General features: G+C 50.5%; 1 protein-coding gene across 2 annotated transcripts in view; it reads right to left on the bottom strand.

The window, feature by feature from the left end:
• MRAP (melanocortin 2 receptor accessory protein) overlaps positions 1–19,172 on the bottom strand; it is a 43,445-nt gene extending 24,273 nt beyond the window's left edge. Inside the window, exons 1-2 of one of the 2 annotated variants that reach the window (XR_012750404.1) lie at positions 17,277–17,365; positions 14,576–14,675 (exon numbers count right to left, since the gene is read on the bottom strand). Coding sequence is in view for 1 of the 2 variants with exons in the window: in XM_075335041.1 (XP_075191156.1) it covers positions 14,576–14,675; positions 19,015–19,120 (206 nt within the window). In the remaining variant the exon portion in view is untranslated. Of the gene's footprint in view, positions 1–14,575; positions 14,676–17,276; positions 17,366–19,014 lie in introns of those variants that run through there. The other variant, XM_075335041.1, reaches the window with a different exon arrangement.
• Positions 19,173–19,373: the final 201 nt, after the last annotated feature.

Below are 19,373 nucleotides of genomic sequence, written 5' to 3'. Positions count from 1 at the left end.
CCTGGTGACAGTTTACCTTTAACGCTGTCTGGCAGGATTCTAACCACCATCATCCCTTTTTTGGTAATATAAAATGTAATTTACAATGTGATTTGGGCTTCATTTTCAGCTGGAGATAGACCCGGAGTAATGGTAACTAAGGAAAAGAACCTGCTACAAACAGGATAATGTTATAAAGGAGAATCATCCTCGATGATCCATTATAATGGAGCAGACTGTAATCTCTCCAGTTTCCGCTATTATTACAGATTACACCTGTGCCCCTGCAGTCTGCTCTTACATAGTGCCAGGCTCAATCCATAATGAGCGCTAAATAAAGACCCTGATCGAAATGTGAACATCGCGAGCGGCCTGATGGCACTAATGCCATTCCCTTTGGCTCTTCTCCAGCTGTTGTGTGGAATTATATCAATGCGAAAAGGAAATAACTAAATATAAGAAAAGGGTTATAAATATACTAATGGAGAATAGTTGGCATCGAACTCAATGGGAAAGATGCGAGAGGAGAATAATATGTAGAGAGAATTTATTCTCATTTTTTCCCCCACAAAATGCCAGGTCAATGGACTGGTCACTTTTTTTACCGTTTCATGGCTTTGGAAGCCTATGGTGCTTAAAGAGAACCAACCAGCAGGATTTTGCTTTATGAAGCAAAGGCAGTGCCATGCAGGCAGTAAGATGCTGAATCCAGGCATACCTGTTATAGAAAGATCGGATGCTTGGTTGCTGAAATATCTGTAATCAAAGTTGCAGAAAAGCACTGTACTTTGCGGCCACAATAGGGGCGGGCCTTTGTGGGTCAAGTCCTCGGTGTTTATTTCTCCTCTGGCGTCCTCCGGGTATGCCCCCCTTTTCTTTATTTTAATATCGCCGCGCACCGCCATTGCTGCTGTTGGCAGCGCATGCGCATTGCCACACTGATTCTGTCTTCGTTAAAATGGCGCTGGAGTCCCCGCATGTGCGAACCGCGATCTCCTGTGCCATTTTATTGAAGACACTGCAGTGAAGACTACGAGCAGCAGGGGCACATGCATAGATGTAAAAAAATATATAAAAAATCTGTGCCCGCACCGATGCCTCTCAGTCTTCACTGCAGCGTATTCAATAAAATGGCGCCGGAGATCGCGGTGCGCACATGCGCGGACTCAGACGCCATTCTAATGAAAACAGAATCATTATGGCAATACGCATGCACCACCGATAACAGCAATGGCAGCACAGAGCAATATTCAAATAAAGAAAAGGGGGCAAGCCAGGAGGATGCCGGAGAAGGAATAAACACAGAGGACCTGATCCACAAAGGTTTGCCCCCTTTTGCACCCGTCAATCAAAGTGCAGTGCATTTTTGCAACTTTGATTACAGATATTCCATCAACCAAGCATCTGATCTTTCTATAACATATATGCCTGCATTCGCAACCTAATGCCAGTATGGCACTGCTTTTACTTCATATAGCAAAATCCTGGTGGTTGGTCCGCTTTAAAAAAAAAAAAAAAACTCTAAAGATGGAACATATACACAGTAAGAAGTTTTCAGATTGCTATGCATATGTTTATTATTTGTAGGGCTTTTTCCAGGCGTAAAAACTGATTGATGTGATTTTTTTTTGGGGGGGGGAGGGGGGGCAGGACCGTATTTGCCACTAGGCACTGAAGGGCACGTGCCTGGGGCGGCGCCTTCCAGGGGGCGGCACTAAGACTATATATATAATAAATATATATATATATATATATATATATATATATATATATATAATATAAAAATTTCATTTATTTTTTTTTCTAAATCCGAAGTCTCTTTGGAGGAGGGAGGGGGCACCACAGTCATTTATATTCGCGTCTATAGGACACACGAATATAAATTAAGCTGTGAGCAGCGCGCACCAGGACTTCAGGGGTCAGAGGAGCTGCGAGCTCTGCTCACTGTGCAGAGGTCACAGCAGCGTAAGGCAGCAGAGGAGGATGGGCGATGGAGCCGCCGAGAACAGGAGATGCAGCCGCCGTAAGAGGACTGGAGATGCAGCTTGGATTTGTTAAGCGCTTTACAGCCGAAGACCGCGCCAAACAAGCAACCCGGGATATGGACGCGCAACATGGAGCATGGGGGATGGAGCATGATGGGGGTGCGCAGCATGGGGGGATGGAGCATGTTGGGTGTGTGTAGCATGGGGGGATGGAGCATGATGGGTGTGTGCAGCATGGGGGGATGGAGCATGATGGGTGTGTGCAGCATGGGGGATGGAGCACGATGGGGGTGCGCAGCCTGGGGGATGGAGCACGATGGGGGTGCGCAGCCTGGGGGATGGAGAACGATGGGTGTGCGCAGCCTGGGGGATGGAGCACGATGGGGGTGCGCAGCCTGGGGGATGGAGCACGATGGGGGTGCGCAGCCTTGGGGGATGGAGCACGATGGGGGTGCGCAGCCTGGGGGATGGAGCATGATGCAGGTGCGCAGCCTGGGGGATGGAGCACGATGGGGGTGCGCAGCCTGGGGGATGGCGCACGATGGGTGTGCGCAGCCTGGGGGATGGCGCACGATGGGTGTGCGCAGCCTGGGGCATGGCGCACGATGGGGGTGCACATTATGGAGAATGGGGGGATGGAAAATGACGGTGGTAATCAGTATAGCGAATGGGGGTTGCAGTATGGAGAATGGGAGGCATGGTATGGAGAATAGGGTAAGATGGGGGGATTTTATGGACATGGGGTAGCCTGAGGGGGCACGTTATTGAAAAGGAATAACATGGGAGGGGCACGCTATGGAGAGGGCTTGATATGGAGAAGGGGCAGTATGGGGGGCTGGATATGGAGAAGGGGCAGCATGGGGGGGCTTGGTATGGAGGGGGCTGGATGTGGAGAAGGGGCAGCATGGGGGGGGCTCGGTATGGAGGGTGCTTGATATGGAGAAGGGGCAGCAATAGGGGGGCTCGGTATGGAGGGTGTTTGATATGGAGAAGGTGCAGCATGGGGGGCTTGGTATGGAGAAGGCAGGATGGGGGGCTTGGTATGGAGGGGCTTGATATGGAGAAGGGGCAGCATGGGGGGGCTTGGTATGGAGGGGGCTGGATGTGGAGAAGGGGCAGCATGGGGGGGGCTCGGTATGGAGGGTGCTTGATATGGAGAAGGGGCAGCAATAGGAGGGCTCGGTATGGAGGGTGCTTGATATGGAGAAGGGGCAGCAATAGGAGGGCTCGGTATGGAGGGTGCTTGATATGGAGAAGGGGCAGCAATAGGGGGGCTCGGTATGGGGGGTGCTTGATATGGAGAAGGTGCAGCATGGGGGGGCTTGGTATGGAGAAGGGGCAGCATGGGGGGCTTGGTATGGAGGGGCTTGATATGGAGAAGGGGCAGCATGGGGGTCTTAGTATGGAGGGGCTTGATATGGAGAAGAGGCAGCATAGGGGGGCTTAGTATGGAGGGACTTGATATGGAGAAGGAGCAGCATGGTTAGTGCACAATTAGGAGCCTGGGAGGGCTCGGTATGCAGAATGCGAAGCATAAGGCTCATTATAGAGTGGGGACAGCATGAGGGGGCAGTGAAGTGGGGGCTGCATGGAGAGGTGGGGACAGTGGAGGTCATAGTTCATAAGTGAGGAAGGTCTGGAGGGTATAATTCATAGTGGGGAGGACAGTGGAGGTTTTCATTTGAGGGGGCATGGTGACTGTCATATATCACTATGGAGAGTGTAGTGGGAATGTTATAGGAGAGAATAATGTGGAGGCCGTATACTATTAGTGACACGGTGTGGGATCATTTTTTGTGCTGTGAGCTCAGTGATGGGCAATTATTTATTCTTTGGCACAGCCTAGGGCTTACTTAGGGTGGTTACCCTTTGGTGAGGAGCATTATATTGACACAGTTTGTCTAAAAGAGAATCTATCACCAGGTTTTTGCCACCTAATCTGAGAGCAGTATAATGTAGGGGCAGAGATCCTGATTTCAGCAATGTGTCACTTACTGGGCTGGTTAGTGTAGTTTTGATAAAATCACAGATTAATCAGCAGTAGCTTATCATTACAGGGCTACTTGGCACGCTGCAGGAAGTCCAGCATATTCATGAGCTCTGTATAACTGCTAGATCTGCAGCAGAGAAAATGACAGTAAACAGCTCAGTAAGTGACACATCGCTGGAATCAGAGTCTCTGTCTATACATTATGCTGCTCTCAGATGGGGGAGCAAAAACGTGGTGACAGACTCCCTGTACGGGCACCGTTTCTGTATGTGCTGCAGAAGAGCAGACGAGAGGGAAGTCTTGGGAGATGCAGGACAATGTGTTGCTAAGAACAATGATATTTTAAAGGAGTCTTTTACTCCCAAAATGACAATTAATCTGTATACACATTTATATAGGGGACGTTGCTTTGGCATATACAGTTTTAACTTAATATTTTATTTTATATATGCAGACTGTTCCGTCCCTCCCTGGTGCGGCCGATGTCTTGGTGCACCCTCCTAATTGCATGTTAAAGACAATCCCTTGTCTTAACTGACAGACGTCCTTTGGTGAGAGTCAGTGCTGTCTAACATGACTTAGTATTTCTGCACGTGTCCTGACACTGGAGGAGCAGAGTAGCACTCAAAGTGTCAGTGTAGGTGCGCACACAATGTGACTGCAGGGTCAGTGTGGATGTGCACAGAATGTGACTGCAGTGACAGTGTGGGTATGCACAGAATATGACTGCAGTGTCAGTGTGGGTGTGCACAGAATATGACTGCAGTGTCAGTGTGGGGGCGCACACAATGTGACTGCAGTGTCAGTGTGGGTGCGTGCACAATGTGACTGCAGTGTCAGTGTGGGTGCGTGCACAATGTGACTGCAGTGTCAGCGTGGGTGCACACAATGTGACTGCAGTGTTGGCGTGGGTGCACGCAATGTGACTGCAGTGTCGGTGTGGGTGCGCACTCAGTGTGACTGCAGGTATGTTCTGACACCTGGTTGCTGCCTGTATTTGACTGCAGATTCAGTGAGGAGGAAGGGTGTTGAAGTGAGCAGACAGCACATTACAGCGCCGTGTCCCCCTCCCCACTGGAGCCGCGCACTTGCTATATTCCAGGTGCATCAAGTGGCAGCTACAGACACAGGATCCAGGCATCAGAACGCAGAAGTGACGCTTGGAGTGTGCCGCTATGCTCCATCAGTGTTGTGTGCACACCTGCTGTGTCACTTGGAGTGTGCCGCTGTGCTCCTCCTGTGTTGGATGCACACCTGCACTGACGCTTGCAGTGTGCTGCTGTGCTCCTCCGGTGATGGGTGCACACCCGCACTGACGCTTGCAGTGTGCTGCTGTGCTCCTCCGGTGATGGGTGCACCCCCTCACTGACACTGAGTATGCTGCTGTGCTCCGCTAGTGTTGGGTGCGGTGCAGACAGGAGATCTGATGTTACAGTGCTCACTCTTACCAATGTATCACTATCAATCAAGACTAATGAGTGGCTATTACTTTCCTATATTCGGTGGTATCGGTGCACCAAGGCTTAGACTGCGCAGAAATGTCCTCATTTTTATTTTAAATAAATGTGGCTTTTTCAGTATTAATTAAAGGGAACCTGTCGCCGTTTTTCGATATTAAACTTCCCCCAGTGACTTGTTAGTGGTGTAGTGTTGGCGATGCACATTTTCTGACTAACAAGACAATGGAGCAGTTTAATATTAAAGGACGTGACCGGTTCCTTTTAAGCTGAACTCTATATGGGGGGATTATTTCTGTCCCACATATGAATATTTCTGCAGTCTAGGTGTCATTTTGGGGTGACAGATTCCTTTTCAGTCAGCTTAAAAATCATCTCACCCGACGTATGAACGTTTTGCTCGTGCATCGGGTGATTGACGCTGTTTAGATAAATCAGTTTCCCATCTTTGGCTGCAGTGTTAATGCTGCTTTAAGGCCTTGTTCGCACGTACATGCTGAATATTCTGCAGCGATTTGACAACACATGTGCGCTTCAAATCGGTGTAGAAGCACTGCATTATGGATGCAGTTTTTCAGTAGAAAAAAAGCTGATTTCATGCGCTATGGCTGCTTCCCCCACCATAGACAGAGCGGGAGCTGCATCCAAAGCGCACAGAATAATTGACATGCTGCTTTTATGAACGCACGGATTTGGTTCAAAATTTGAGCACCCAAATCGCTGCTTTCAAAAAAGCAATGTGCGCACGTCTCATGCACAATCTACATAGATTGTGCAGGGGACACAGGATGCATGTATTTACGCTGCAGTGCCATACGCAGCGTAAATGCATGAAATTACGCAACGTGTGCATGAGCCCTGAAGGGGTTTTCTCAGATTGGAAGCTTATCCCCTTTACTCGGGATGGGGAATAACTTTTCAATTGCTGGGAGATCCGACCACCGTGGCCCCCAGTGTTTCCGAGAACCAGAACAGAGGTCGATCATCCGCACTACCGCTTCATTCGTTCTTAATGGGAGTGCTGAGCGCAGCGCTCTGCTGATTTTTGGCGTTAGAATGGATGTGTGGCGCCCCTGACCTGGTCAGGCACCACTGAGTACTGCACCCATGCTGGGGACAGTACAATACAGGTAATCCAGAAGGCTGACCGAGGTGTGACTACACAGGCGCATAGTGATCAGGTCTCACACATGTACCTATGAGAGGACCCCTGGGGATCCCAGGAGGGGGAAAAGCCTTCACCTTCACTGGAATAGTGGAGGGGGCCAAAAGCCTCCATCTCCTCTCAAGGGGTGTGGTAAGAGAATCTGGTTGCTAGGTGGCGTAGGCAGGCACAAAAGGGAAAAGAGAGGAGGAGTAAACAGTCTGCAGCAGAGTGTGGAGGAGTGAGGAGCAGGAAAGTGAAGCTCTGACAGGAGCAGCAGTGAAGGTCCCAGATGTGAGCCGGTTCAGAGCAGAGTCCAGGGAGCTCCGAGGAGAGCTGACCCCTTCCCCTGGGCTGCTGTAGTCTGACAGCGTCCGCGCAGTGGCTACCGACGGGGGAGAACGGTCACCTAGGAGGGCTACCCGAAACCCATCTCCAGCTAGAGAGAGAGCACAGAGTGGGAAGTAAGGAGACTGCTAGGGAGAACCAGGCCCAAACGGGCGGCAGATCCCGGAGCGGGGATAGATCCACCTTTCCCTGCTAAACCTGCCGGTGTGGGGCCCTCAAAGCCCACACCACAACACCACAAAAGCCGCAGCCACGTAGCCACAGTTAGGGCCCATAGCTCACAGGAGGCAAGCAGCTGGAGTGAGCTGGTCCAGGCCACAAGCAAACAGCAAACGAAGGGGAGTGAGGCTTCAGCAACTTCCCTGGGTGGCCCCCATAGGGACTAAAAGTCGGGGTTACCCCAAACCACCAAGGGCTAAGGAAGGCGAGTTGGTAGTCACCATCAGAAGTCAGCCTGAAGGATACCTGGTTCCCGCCTGGTTCATCCCAGCTACGCCCGGGTTACTCACCCTGCCACCTGAAGTGAGTAAAAACCCTGAAAGACATTCTGCCTGTGTGGAGTTATTCTGCGCCTTGTGGTTCTACGCACCTACACAGGGCCCTGGGGCTTGCCTCACTCTCAGGAGGCTATTCCAACTAACTGCACTCACCATCAGCCCCAGGCGTCCCTCAACCTGCAGTGGCGGTCCCTACTGGCCGCAATACTGAGAGTGGCGTCACGACAAGAAGAAGATCTCCTACCTGTGACAGGATCCAGCCGAGTGGAGTCCCTGAAGGTAATGCACCGACACAACACCTGTGGGGCTTCACATCTGGCGTCACGAACAGGATAAGGACTAGACCTGTTCAGACAGGTGACCATGTGCCTGGGCGGTCCGCTTGGAAAATTGGAAGCGCCGCCATATTGCCACCATGAAAAGCGCGCTGAAAAACAACAGCAGCCCGCGCTGGGAGAAGTTACCGCCCACGAAGAGGTGTGGCTACCCAGAGATCCCCTGCAGAGTCCTGACCTCGCTTGTGAAGAGAGCGGAGGCGTTCAGAGACGTCGGGACAGAAAGGGAGCCAGAAGCCTGCTGCTGGGAGAGGAGCTGCTGAAAGAGGCAGAGCGGAAACTGAACAGCTTGCTACTAGAGGCAACGACGAGTCCACTGCTGGGAAATCGTACAGAAGAGGGCGCAGAAGAAATGGCGTCTGACCGTAGAAACCCAGAACCGGGCTCCGCTGCCTGGTGGTATCGGGAGCTGGCCCAGTTCTGCGACCGACTGGAGACCCGGGTCGTGGAGCAGATCAGAGAAGAACGCATGGAACTTCTGGAGATGGCTGCCGCGGTTCAGGCCTATGAAGGGAGAGCCGCGCGCCGAGCGCCAGACCGAGTGGCAACGACTCAGACCCCGATGCTGCCACCGATGGGTGAGTCCAGTATTACCCCTGCCGGCCCGGATGCCCCGACCCCTGCTGCCACGCCCGCGGTCCCTGAAGAGGCGCCCGGCGCGGCGACGCTGAGCCAGGCCGCAGCCACGCCAGGTGCGGCCCGCCAAGCCCAGGCCGCCGCAGCGATGCCCTGCTCGGCCCACCAAGACCCGGTCCCTGCAGCGAAGCCCTGCCCGGCCCGCAAAGAACCGGCTGCCACCGCGACCCTCATCCACGCCGCAGGTGTGACGCTGACCCAGGCCGCCGCCTTGCTAGGCCCGGCCCGCCAAGACCCCACCGCAGCCGCAACGCTCGTCCGCGCCGCAAGTGAGGTGCTGAACCAGGCCGCAGCCCCGTCAGGTGCGGCCCGCCAAGCCCAGATCGCTGCAGCGACGCCCAGCCCAGCCTGCAAAGACCCCATCGCAGCTGCGACGCCGATCCAAGCTGCGCCAGAAACGCCCATCCAGGCCGCCGCCATGCCAGGCGCGGCCCGCCAAGACCAGGCCGCCGCCATATCGGGCGCGGCCCGCCAAGAAAAGACAGACGTACCATTGTTTACCCCGGCCTGCAAGGCCAGAGCAGACACCGCTCCCCAGTCCAAGGAAGTCCCTGCAAGGAAATCCCTGGTAGGTGAGGACCCCGCATACTGGCAGCTGAAGGCTGACCTGGAGGCCAAGTTCCCACAGGAGATGGTGGACCGGTACATGCTCCCTCCGCATACCCCCAAGGCGACTTCTGCAGCAACCATGCCAAAGAGATCCCTGCCTGGGCCTGCTGAAGAAAGTCCATCCCCAGCACTACCACCAAAGGAGTGCTCAGAAGAACTAAGGGGGAGGGGAGGCCAGGAAGCTGAGGAGCTGACTCAGGAGCCACCAGCAGTGGATCCATGCCCAGAGCCGGAGATGTTGCCATATTCTCGCTGGGATGAAGAGGAGTCTGCATAAGTTCAAGTAAAGTAAGCAAGTTACCAGTTTGAAAAGTTTGTTTTGCAACGTTTTACAAGTTTAAGAATGTGCCCACATAAACTGATGTGAGAAATGAACCTTAAGGCTATGAACTGGCTATAGCCACAAACTCTCGCAGTGTAAATAGTTACACCAGAGGGCACCACCACCACCAGAGTCAGCCTGTTTAGGGGCTTGGCTCGTCTGCAACCAGGGAGCCCGTCCGTATATAGGGCCTTGGCTTACCTGCAACCAGAGAGCATGCCTGTTTATGGGGCCTGGCTCTCCACCACAAAGAGGGTACCTGGTCAGCACCAACTGTGGAGGCCGCCTCTACATCCTGCCAGAAGAGGCTGAAGGCGCGGATCCACCAGGCCAGGTATACCCTGAAGACCACCAGCCCATGAAAGCCGCCTCTACATCCTGCCAGAAGTGGCTGAAGGCGCGGCCAACGTGAGAGGGTTTTGGGTGGGTTAACGGACTTGTGGGTGGAGGGTGGTGATGTATGGTACCTGGTGCTTTTAAAAATGTTTTACATGTTTTAATGTTTTATGCATTTTAAAATGTTGTCTTGCAGCCCGAGGACGTGCTGGTGATAACTAAGGGGGAATGTGGCGCCCCTGACCTGGTCAGGCACCACTGAGTACTGCACCCATGCTGGGGACAGTACAATACAGGTAATCCAGAAGGCTGACCGAGGTGTGACTACACAGGCGCATAGTGATCAGGTCTCACACATGTACCTATGAGAGGACCCCTGGGGATCCCAGGAGGGGGAAAAGCCTTCACCTTCACTGGAATAGTGGAGGGGGCCAAAAGCCTCCATCTCCTCTCAAGGGGTGTGGTAAGAGAATCTGGTTGCTAGGTGGCGTAGGCAGGCACAAAAGGGAAAAGAGAGGAGGAGTAAACAGTCTGCAGCAGAGTGTGGAGGAGTGAGGAGCAGGAAAGTGAAGCTCTGACAGGAGCAGCAGTGAAGGTCCCAGATGTGAGCCGGTTCAGAGCAGAGTCCAGGGAGCTCCGAGGAGAGCTGACCCCTTCCCCTGGGCTGCTGTAGTCTGACAGCGTCCGCGCAGTGGCTACCGACGGGGGAGAACGGTCACCTAGGAGGGCTACCCGAAACCCATCTCCAGCTAGAGAGAGAGCACAGAGTGGGAAGTAAGGAGACTGCTAGGGAGAACCAGGCCCAAACGGGCGGCAGATCCCGGAGCGGGGATAGATCCACCTTTCCCTGCTAAACCTGCCGGTGTGGGGCCCTCAAAGCCCACACCACAACACCACAAAAGCCGCAGCCACGTAGCCACAGTTAGGGCCCATAGCTCACAGGAGGCAAGCAGCTGGAGTGAGCTGGTCCAGGCCACAAGCAAACGGCAAACGAAGGGGAGTGAGGCTTCAGCAACTTCCCTGGGTGGCCCCCATAGGGACTAAAAGTCGGGGTTACCCCAAACCACCAAGGGCTAAGGAAGGCGAGTTGGTAGTCACCATCAGAAGGCAGCCTGAAGGATACCTGGTTCCCGCCTGGTTCATCCCAGCTACGCCCGGGTTACTCACCCTGCCACCTGAAGTGAGTAAAAACCCTGAAAGACATTCTGCCTGTGTGGAGTTATTCTGCGCCTTGTGGTTCTACGCACCTACACAGGGCCCTGGGGCTTGCCTCACTCTCAGGAGGCTATTCCAACTAACTGCACTCACCATCAGCCCCAGGCGTCCCTCAACCTGCAGTGGCGGTCCCTACTGGCCGCAATACTGAGAGTGGCGTCACGACAAGAAGAAGATCTCCTACCTGTGACAGGATCCAGCCGAGTGGAGTCCCTGAAGGTAATGCACCGACACAACACCTGTGGGGCTTCACAGATGGAGCAGAGGTGCAGATGAACGATCTCCAATACATTTAGAAGAGCCCCGGTTCACACCATTGCTGGGGGCCACGGCACACGTCAGTCGGACCCCCACAGATCAGAAAGTTATTCCCTTAACACATAGAGGGATAACCTTAAAGTTTGAGGAACCTGCTGTAAAGAATATCTAACGTTTTGGGATGTTTTAGGCCCCTTATGAGTAGACTGCTTAGAAGACCACAGTTCAGCAGACAGAAGAGCATGCAGACACAATGGAGGCCAGGAGTAGAATTTCATAATCCTGTCTCCTGAGCTGTGCACTTAAGAGGTCTTTTGAGCAATTGTGGGGGTCTCGAGTAAGACCCCATGATGCCCCTTCTCCCTACTGAGCCCACCCCTGCCCCTACTAATCTCTTCAGAATTAATGGACCTAAACATATAAGATATCTTCCAAAAGTTAAGTCTACTGCCTGCGACTAATCAGTATTGTGGTTCCTATATGGTCTACAGCAGGGTTCCCCAACTCCAGTCCTCGAGGGCCGCCAACAGTGCATGTTTTCAGGATTTCCTTAGCATTGCATGGGTGTTGGAATCATCAACTGTGCAGGTGATTAAATTATCACATGTGCAATACTAAGGAAATCCTGAAAACATGCACTGTTGGCGGCCCTTGAGGACTGGAATTGGGGACCCATGGTCTACAGTCTGATGATGGCTGGTAACAACTACCACCATCTCCTTACTATTGTTAAGGACATACTGGGAGTTGTACGTTAATGCACTACATATATGTATATGGGTCTAACCTGACACTTCACTTGATCGCTGTACTAGCTTTGGCAATGTAGTTATGTACTGACTGTGGTTTTGGTGATATATGATTGTCTTTAGTGTGGTTTTGGTGATGTATTCTTGTATTCAATGTGGTTTTAGTGATATATTACTGTATTGATTGGTGGTTCTGGTGATAGTCATGTGGATGTTGTGGATCTTTACCTTATCGGTCTTGATCCTAAAACATAAAGGTCCAGTCACACTAAGCAACTTACCAGCGATCCCAACAACGATAGGGATCGCTGGTAAGTTGCTAGGAGGTTGCTGGTGAGATGTCACACTGCGACGCTCCAGCGATCCCACCAGCAACCTGACCTGGCAGGGATCGCTGGAGCGTGGCTAAACGAGTTGCTGGTGAGCTCACCAGCAACCAGTGACCAGCCCCCAGTCTCCTAGTTACAGCACACATCAGGTTAATTAACCCGATGTGTGCTGCAGCTAAATGTGCACAGAGCAGGGAGCAGCGCACACTGAGCGCTGGCTCCTTGCTCTCCTAGTTACAGCACACATCGGGTTAATTGCCTGATGTGTGCTGCAGCTAAATGTGCACAGAGCAGGGAGCAGCGCACACTGCTTAGTGCTGGCTCCTTGCTCTCCTAGTTACAGCACACATCGGGTTAATTACCTGATGTGTCCTGCAGCTACATGTGCACAGAGCAGGAGCCGGCAGCACAGGCAGTGAGAGCGGAGGAGGCTGGTATCAAAGGTAAATATCGGGTAACCAAGGACAGGGCTTCTTGGTTACCCGATGTTTACATTAGTTACCAGCCTCCGCAGAAGCCGGCTCCTGCTGCCTGCACATTTAGTTGTTGCTGTCTCGCTGTCACACACAGCGATCTGTGCTGCACAGCGGGACAGCAACAACTAAAAAATGGCCCAGGACATTCAGCAACAACCAACGACCTCACAGCAGGGGCCAGGTTGTTGCTGGATGTCACACACAGCAACATCGCTAGCAACGTCACAAAAGTTGTTCGTTACCAGCGATGTTGCTAGCGATGTTGCTTAGTGTGACGGGGCCTTAAGGCAGTGTCCTGGACTATAATAAAAGCTATCTGCATGTCTGTCAGCCGAATAAGTAATTGAATACACTATAGTCTGATCTTTCGGCTGACAGCTATCTTGCTCGGCTCTCCCATATACAGGAGCACTCATTCTGCCAAGTGTTCCTGTGTTCTCTATTAGAGCCGCTGCTAGACATCTCCGGCAGCAGCTTATCATTTAGAAGATAATAGGATCTACACTCCGTAATCGGACATGCTGGATCTTTATTCCCCCCAACAATCATGAGTTAGAGACCCCATTCACATTGCACTGTCAGCAGAATTCTACACATATAATATATAATTTTTTAAATTTTTTTTTGCTGTTGCTTCTTGGTCGTTTTTCCAACATCTTTTAGCTACTGGATTTTACTTAATTTAATAAACTAGTAAACGGCATCCAATCAGCAGACGCCATATAATGGACCGGTCACTGTCAGCCGCTTCATGTCTGAGGAAACCTGACGCGCTTAAAAAATCTCCAAAGACTGAACATGTGAACAGCAAGTCGTTTTTACATTGCAGTATAGGAGTTCATTCCTTTTAGAATTCATTGTTTGTTTTTTTGGTTGGTTACAGGGCGGATCTGTCTGAAAACAAAATGCTGTGTGCACATACCCCTAATCCGACTGATCAGAAGGGGGCGCCACCACTGACAGTGCCTAGGGCAGCATAGACTCCAAATATGGCCCTGGAGAGGGGGATGGGGGGTGAAGTGGCTCGGTTCTCTGCAGTGCCTCTACAGGTGAAATAAAGTATTACATGCAACCTTGAAATAAATGATTCTAATACATTAAGGCTATGTTCACACATCAGTTTTTTGGCATCAGGCACAATCCGGCATGTGCCTGATGCAACGGATCTGGCGCAGAATATGCAAAAACGGATGCGCCGGATCCTTTTTTTTTTTTTTTTTTTGACGGATCCGGCACATCCGTTTTTGCATCCGTTTTGTTTTTTTTTTTGCTGGATCCGTTTTTTACAATAAATTGGAGCATGCTCAGTTTAAAAAAATAGATCCGGCGGCCACATCCGTTTCGTTTTTGCCGCTTTGCGCCGGATCCGGTGTCCATAGGCTTCCATTGTAAATAGCGCCGGATCCGGCACGATATGGTTTTTTTTCACAGACAAAAACCGTTCAATGAGACGTTCCATCCGGCCACCGCGTTGAGTAATTATGCTGGATTCGTCAACAGCCGGATGCAACGCAAGGCCATCAGGCACAATCCGGCGCTAATACAAATCAATGGGGAGAAACCGGATCCGGCGCTGGATCCGGTTTATCCGTTTTTTTTCCGGATTGTGCCTGATGGAAAAAAAACTAATGTGTAAACGTAGCCTAACAGACCGGGTCCTCCAAGGTGGAAGTGACTTGTTAATGGAACTCAACTCCGGAGGATCCTGAGTGGGAGACGCTTATGACATCCAAGCACCCAAATATGATAAATGGACAGGGGCTGTTAAGATTATCCACAATCCCTTTAAATCATATTTCACTTTTTTTAAAATTTTATTTAAAATGCTCTTTAAAAATAAAAAAAATGTAATCCATTGTCATGAGCAGTGTGTATCATGCTGGGTTATGTCTGTACAATCAATCACTTACTTGGCTCCCGGGGAATCTGTCCTAGACATGTTCAATAAAATGAGAAACAGAAACACTGAAAAGGCAACGAGACCAATCCATACAGCAATAACAATCGAATCTGCAGATACAATGAAAGGCAGCATTGAATTAGTTACAGAACGCCGGCCGGCTGCATTCAATTATTAAGCAACTTCTATTTTGAATGTTTCCAGAATGTTCAGTCCTTGCAGACGACACCCAGACTTTAGTGGGTTTTGTGGATGTGCAAATGGAAAGAACCAGGTAATGGGTTATTCTGGTGCAGAATGAGCAAAGAGGGGGGAGTGACAGTTTTAAATTAAAATATCATGTCGTTCCATATTATATTTGGCGATTTTATTTTTACCTCTTAAAGTGTTTTTTTGGGGGGTTTTTTTTACCTTAAATATTGATGATCTGTACTTCAGTTACATCAAAAATTGCTTGCGGTCCGATACCAAATACCTCCCCAAATATGAAGTTTCCATGTCCCATGGAAGGAAATAATTCATACAATCCCCCCATGCTCCCACTTCTCCATACAATCCCCCTTATGCTCCCACTTCTCCATACAATCCCCCCCCTATGCTCCCACTTCTCCATACAATCCCCCCCTATGCTCCCACTTCTCCATACAATCCCCCCCCTATGCTCCCACTTCTCCATACAATCCCCCTTATGCTCCCACTACTTCTCCATACAATCCCCCCATGCTCCCACTTCTCCATACAATCCCCCCCTATGCTCCCACTTCTCCATACAATCCCCCCTATACCCCCACTTATCCATACAATCCCCCTATACCCCCACTTCTCCATACAATCCCTCTATACCCTCACTTCTCCATACAATCCCCCCTATGCTCCCACTACTTCTCCATACAATGCCCTCTCTGCTCCCACTTCTCTATACAATCCCCCCCATGCTCCCACTTCTCCATACAATCCCCCCTATGTTCCCACTTATCCGTATAATCTCCCCCATACTCCCACTTCTCCATACAATCCTCCCTATACCCCCACTTCTCCATACAATCCCCCTATACCCTCACTTCTCCATACAATCCCCCCTATGCTCCCACTTATCCGTATAATCTCCCCCATACTCCCACTTCTCCATACAATCCTCCCTATACCCCCACTTCTCCATACAATCCCCCTATACCCTCACTTCTCCATACAATCCCCCCTATGCTCCCACTTCTCCATACAATCCCCCCTATGCTCTCACTCATCCATACAATCCCCCCTATGCTCCCACTTCTCCATACAATCCTCCCTATGCTCCCACTTCTTCATACAATCCCCCCTATGCTCCCACTTCTTCATACAATCCTCCCTATGCTCCCACTTCTTCATACAATCCCCCCTATGCTCCCACTTCTCCATACAATCCCCCCTATGCTCCCACTTCTCCATACAATCCCCCCATGCTCCCACTTCTCCATACAATCCCCCCTATGCTCCCACTTCTCCATACAATCCCCCCTATGCTCCCACTTCTTCATACAATCCCCCCTATACCCCCACTTCTCCATATAATCCCCCCCTATGCTCTCACTTATCCATACAATCCCCCCTATGCTTCCACTTCTCCATACAATCCTCCCTATGCTCCCACTTCTTCATACAATCCCCTCTATGCTCCCACTTCTCCATACAATCCCCCCTATGCTCCCACTTCTCCATACAATCCCCCCTATGCTCCCACTTCTCCATACAATCCCCCCTATGCTACCACTTCTCCATACAATCCCCCCATGCTCCCACTTCTCCATACAATCCCCCCTATGCTCCCACTTCTCCATACAATCCCCCCTATGCTACCACTTCTTCATACAATCCCCCCCTATGCTCCCACTTCTCCATATAATCCCCCCCTATGCTCTCACTTATCCATACAATCCCCCCTATGCTTCCACTTCTCCATACAATCCTCCCTATGCTCCCACTTCTTCATACAATCCCCCCTATGCTCCCACTTCTCCATACAATCCCCCCCATGCTCCCACTTCTCCATATAATCCCCCCCTATGCTCTCACTTATCCATACAATCCTCCCTATGCTCCCACTTCTTCATACAATCCCCCCTATGCTCCCACTTCTCCATACAATCCCCCTATGCTCCCACTTCTCCATACAATCCCCCCCATGCTCCCACTTCTCCATACAATCCCCCCTATGCTCCCACTTCTCCATACAATCCCCCCTATGCTCCCACTTCTCCATACAATCCCCCCTATGCTCCTTCTCCATACAATCCCCCCTATGCTCCTTCTCCATACAATCCCCTCTATGCTCCCACTTCTCTATACAATCCGTTCTATGCTCCCACTTCTCTATACAATCCCTTCTATGCTCCCACTTCTCCATACAATCCCCCCCATGCTCCCACTTCTCCATACAATCCCCCCCCATGCTCCCACTTCTCCATACAATCCCCCCTTGCTCCCACTTGTCCGTATTATCCCCTATGCTCCCACTTCTCCATACAATCCCCCCTTGCTCCCACTTGTCCGTATTATCCCCTATGCTCCCACTTCTCCATACAATCTCCCCTATGCTCCCAATTATCCATTTTGTGCCCCAAATTCTTACCTCTCCATACTGTTCCTTCTCTTCTAAACACTGTGCCCCCATTTTTCACGTGGTCCACCCACCCCACACTAATCTCTCACACTGTCCCTCAGTGTGTACTCACAGTATATGAAGGCTACCGCCGAGTCACTACAGCCTCCACGGCACAGTGAGATGTGGTAAGTATCGATGGCCATTAAATTTCGCTGCTATGCACCGCGCGCTGATGGCAGTTACAGGCACATGGCAGTGATGTTTATTGGCCGCCGGCCTATCAGAAGCCGCTCACAAACATGCGTGACCTTTGATAGGCCGGTGGCCATTAAACATAACTGCTATGCACTGCATGGTGACGTCATTGTTGGTGCATACCAGTGACGTTTGATGACCCATAGGCCCGTTCAAACTACCACTGTTATCAGCAGCGGGCCCCCCTCTATATCAAGCACAGGGGGCCCGCCGAAGACCGGGAGCCCACACTATCTAGCCAGGCCAGTCAGACCCTGGTTGTGAGGGGCGCCTCTCCGCTCTGGGCCCCTGTGCAGTGTTAGTAACAGAGTTCCTGAACCCTCTCAGTGCACAGGCACATGACATAGGACTAACATCTATGTACCATGTCAGGAAGGATTTAAAGGGAATCTGTCACCAGGTTCTTGCTATGTAAGCTGCAGACAGCATGATGTAGGGGTTAAAACAAAAACAAAACAAAAAAGCAACTCTGCCTCTCATCTGTCTGTGTGCAATTGTTTACTTAAAATAATGGCTTTATTACCCTGTGATTAGCATTGCAGGACTTGAAACTCACATGTAGCCAGTCCAACACACCCCATGCTATGATTGATGCCTCACAGTCCATGCACAATCTCTATTGAGAGGACAGCTCCCTGGGCTCAGCTACATGCTTAAGGCTCTGTGTGCACGCTGCGGATTTACCGCAGAAAATGGGTCCAACATTGCTGCAGTCATTCCCCAGCAAAACCTATGGGTTTTAAAAAATGCTGTGCGCACTGTTTTTTTTTTTTTTATACCTGTGGATTAACCCACGGATTTTCCGCTGCGGAATTAATGAGTATGTCACTTCTTTTCCACAGGTACCTGCGTTTTTTGCCATAGATAATGATAAAAATCCGCAGGGACCAACCTGCGGAAAAACCACGGCAAATCCGCAGCAAACCGCACAAAAACAAGGTAAAACCGCATGCCGATTTCGTTTGCGGTTTGGTGCGTTTTTTTTTTACCACGTGTGGGGGATTCTTTAAGAGGGTCCGGATTTTCCTTAAGAAAAAGTCACTTTCTAATGCGCACATGGCCTTAAACTCAATTCTTTGATTGTGGTGAAAACTGCTTCATCCAGTAATCTATGTTATACACCGTTGGATTCAGAATCTCTTTGCTCTTAGATGAGTTAGCAAAAACCTGCTGACAGATTCCCTTTAAAGTAAATTGCCAGATTACAAAAATATGGCTGCTTTTTTTCCAAAAAACAGGTTCTTCAACACATGGATAGGTTTGTCACTGTTTTCAGACAATGTGTTTACCACCCCACTGCCCATCAAAACTAGACAGCCTTAAGGCCCCGTCACGCACACAGATAAATCTTTGGCAGATCTGTGGTTGCAGTGAAATCATGGACACATTGTTCCATTTGTACACAGCCACAAACCTGGCACTGATTGTCCACAATTTCACTGCAACCACAGATCTGCCGCACATTTATCTCTGTGTGTGACAGGGCCTTTAGGAAAAGTTTCACCTTTAGGAAAATAAGCCAGTATATCCTATGTAGAATAACATTGTGATATCTCCATGACTTATGCAAAAAAATAAACTTGGCTCTGCTACATCTGTAGAAATATACTCACATTTGTTGGCCTTCAGTTCACTTTCATCAAATGAAATTGGATCCAAGTAATCGTAGAAATATTCATAAAATGTGCCATTGGCAGCGTCACCCCCCCACCCGTCCATCACTGCATTGTATCTATAGCCCCCGTCTTTATTAAAGTGTTGTCCCCATCTGCAGTGGATGAGACTGGATTTGCCTTCGGTTTATGTCCTCTCTATAAAAACTGTATTTTTATAACTTCTGCGTGTACAGGGTGTAGTTGTTCTTGACCGGTTATTTGCTTGCCTGTTCCCTGCACCCCCCCCCTCCTTCATTACTGATAAAAATCTTAAGCAAACAATGGGTCAATGTTCTATGGGAAATCGGAGCGTACGC

The sequence above is a fragment of the Anomaloglossus baeobatrachus genome, chromosome 2 (genome assembly GCF_048569485.1).
Source record: "Anomaloglossus baeobatrachus isolate aAnoBae1 chromosome 2, aAnoBae1.hap1, whole genome shotgun sequence".
In the NCBI taxonomy this organism is placed as follows: domain Eukaryota; kingdom Metazoa; phylum Chordata; class Amphibia; order Anura; family Aromobatidae; genus Anomaloglossus; species Anomaloglossus baeobatrachus.
This window is presented reverse-complemented; position numbering and strand designations above follow the sequence as displayed.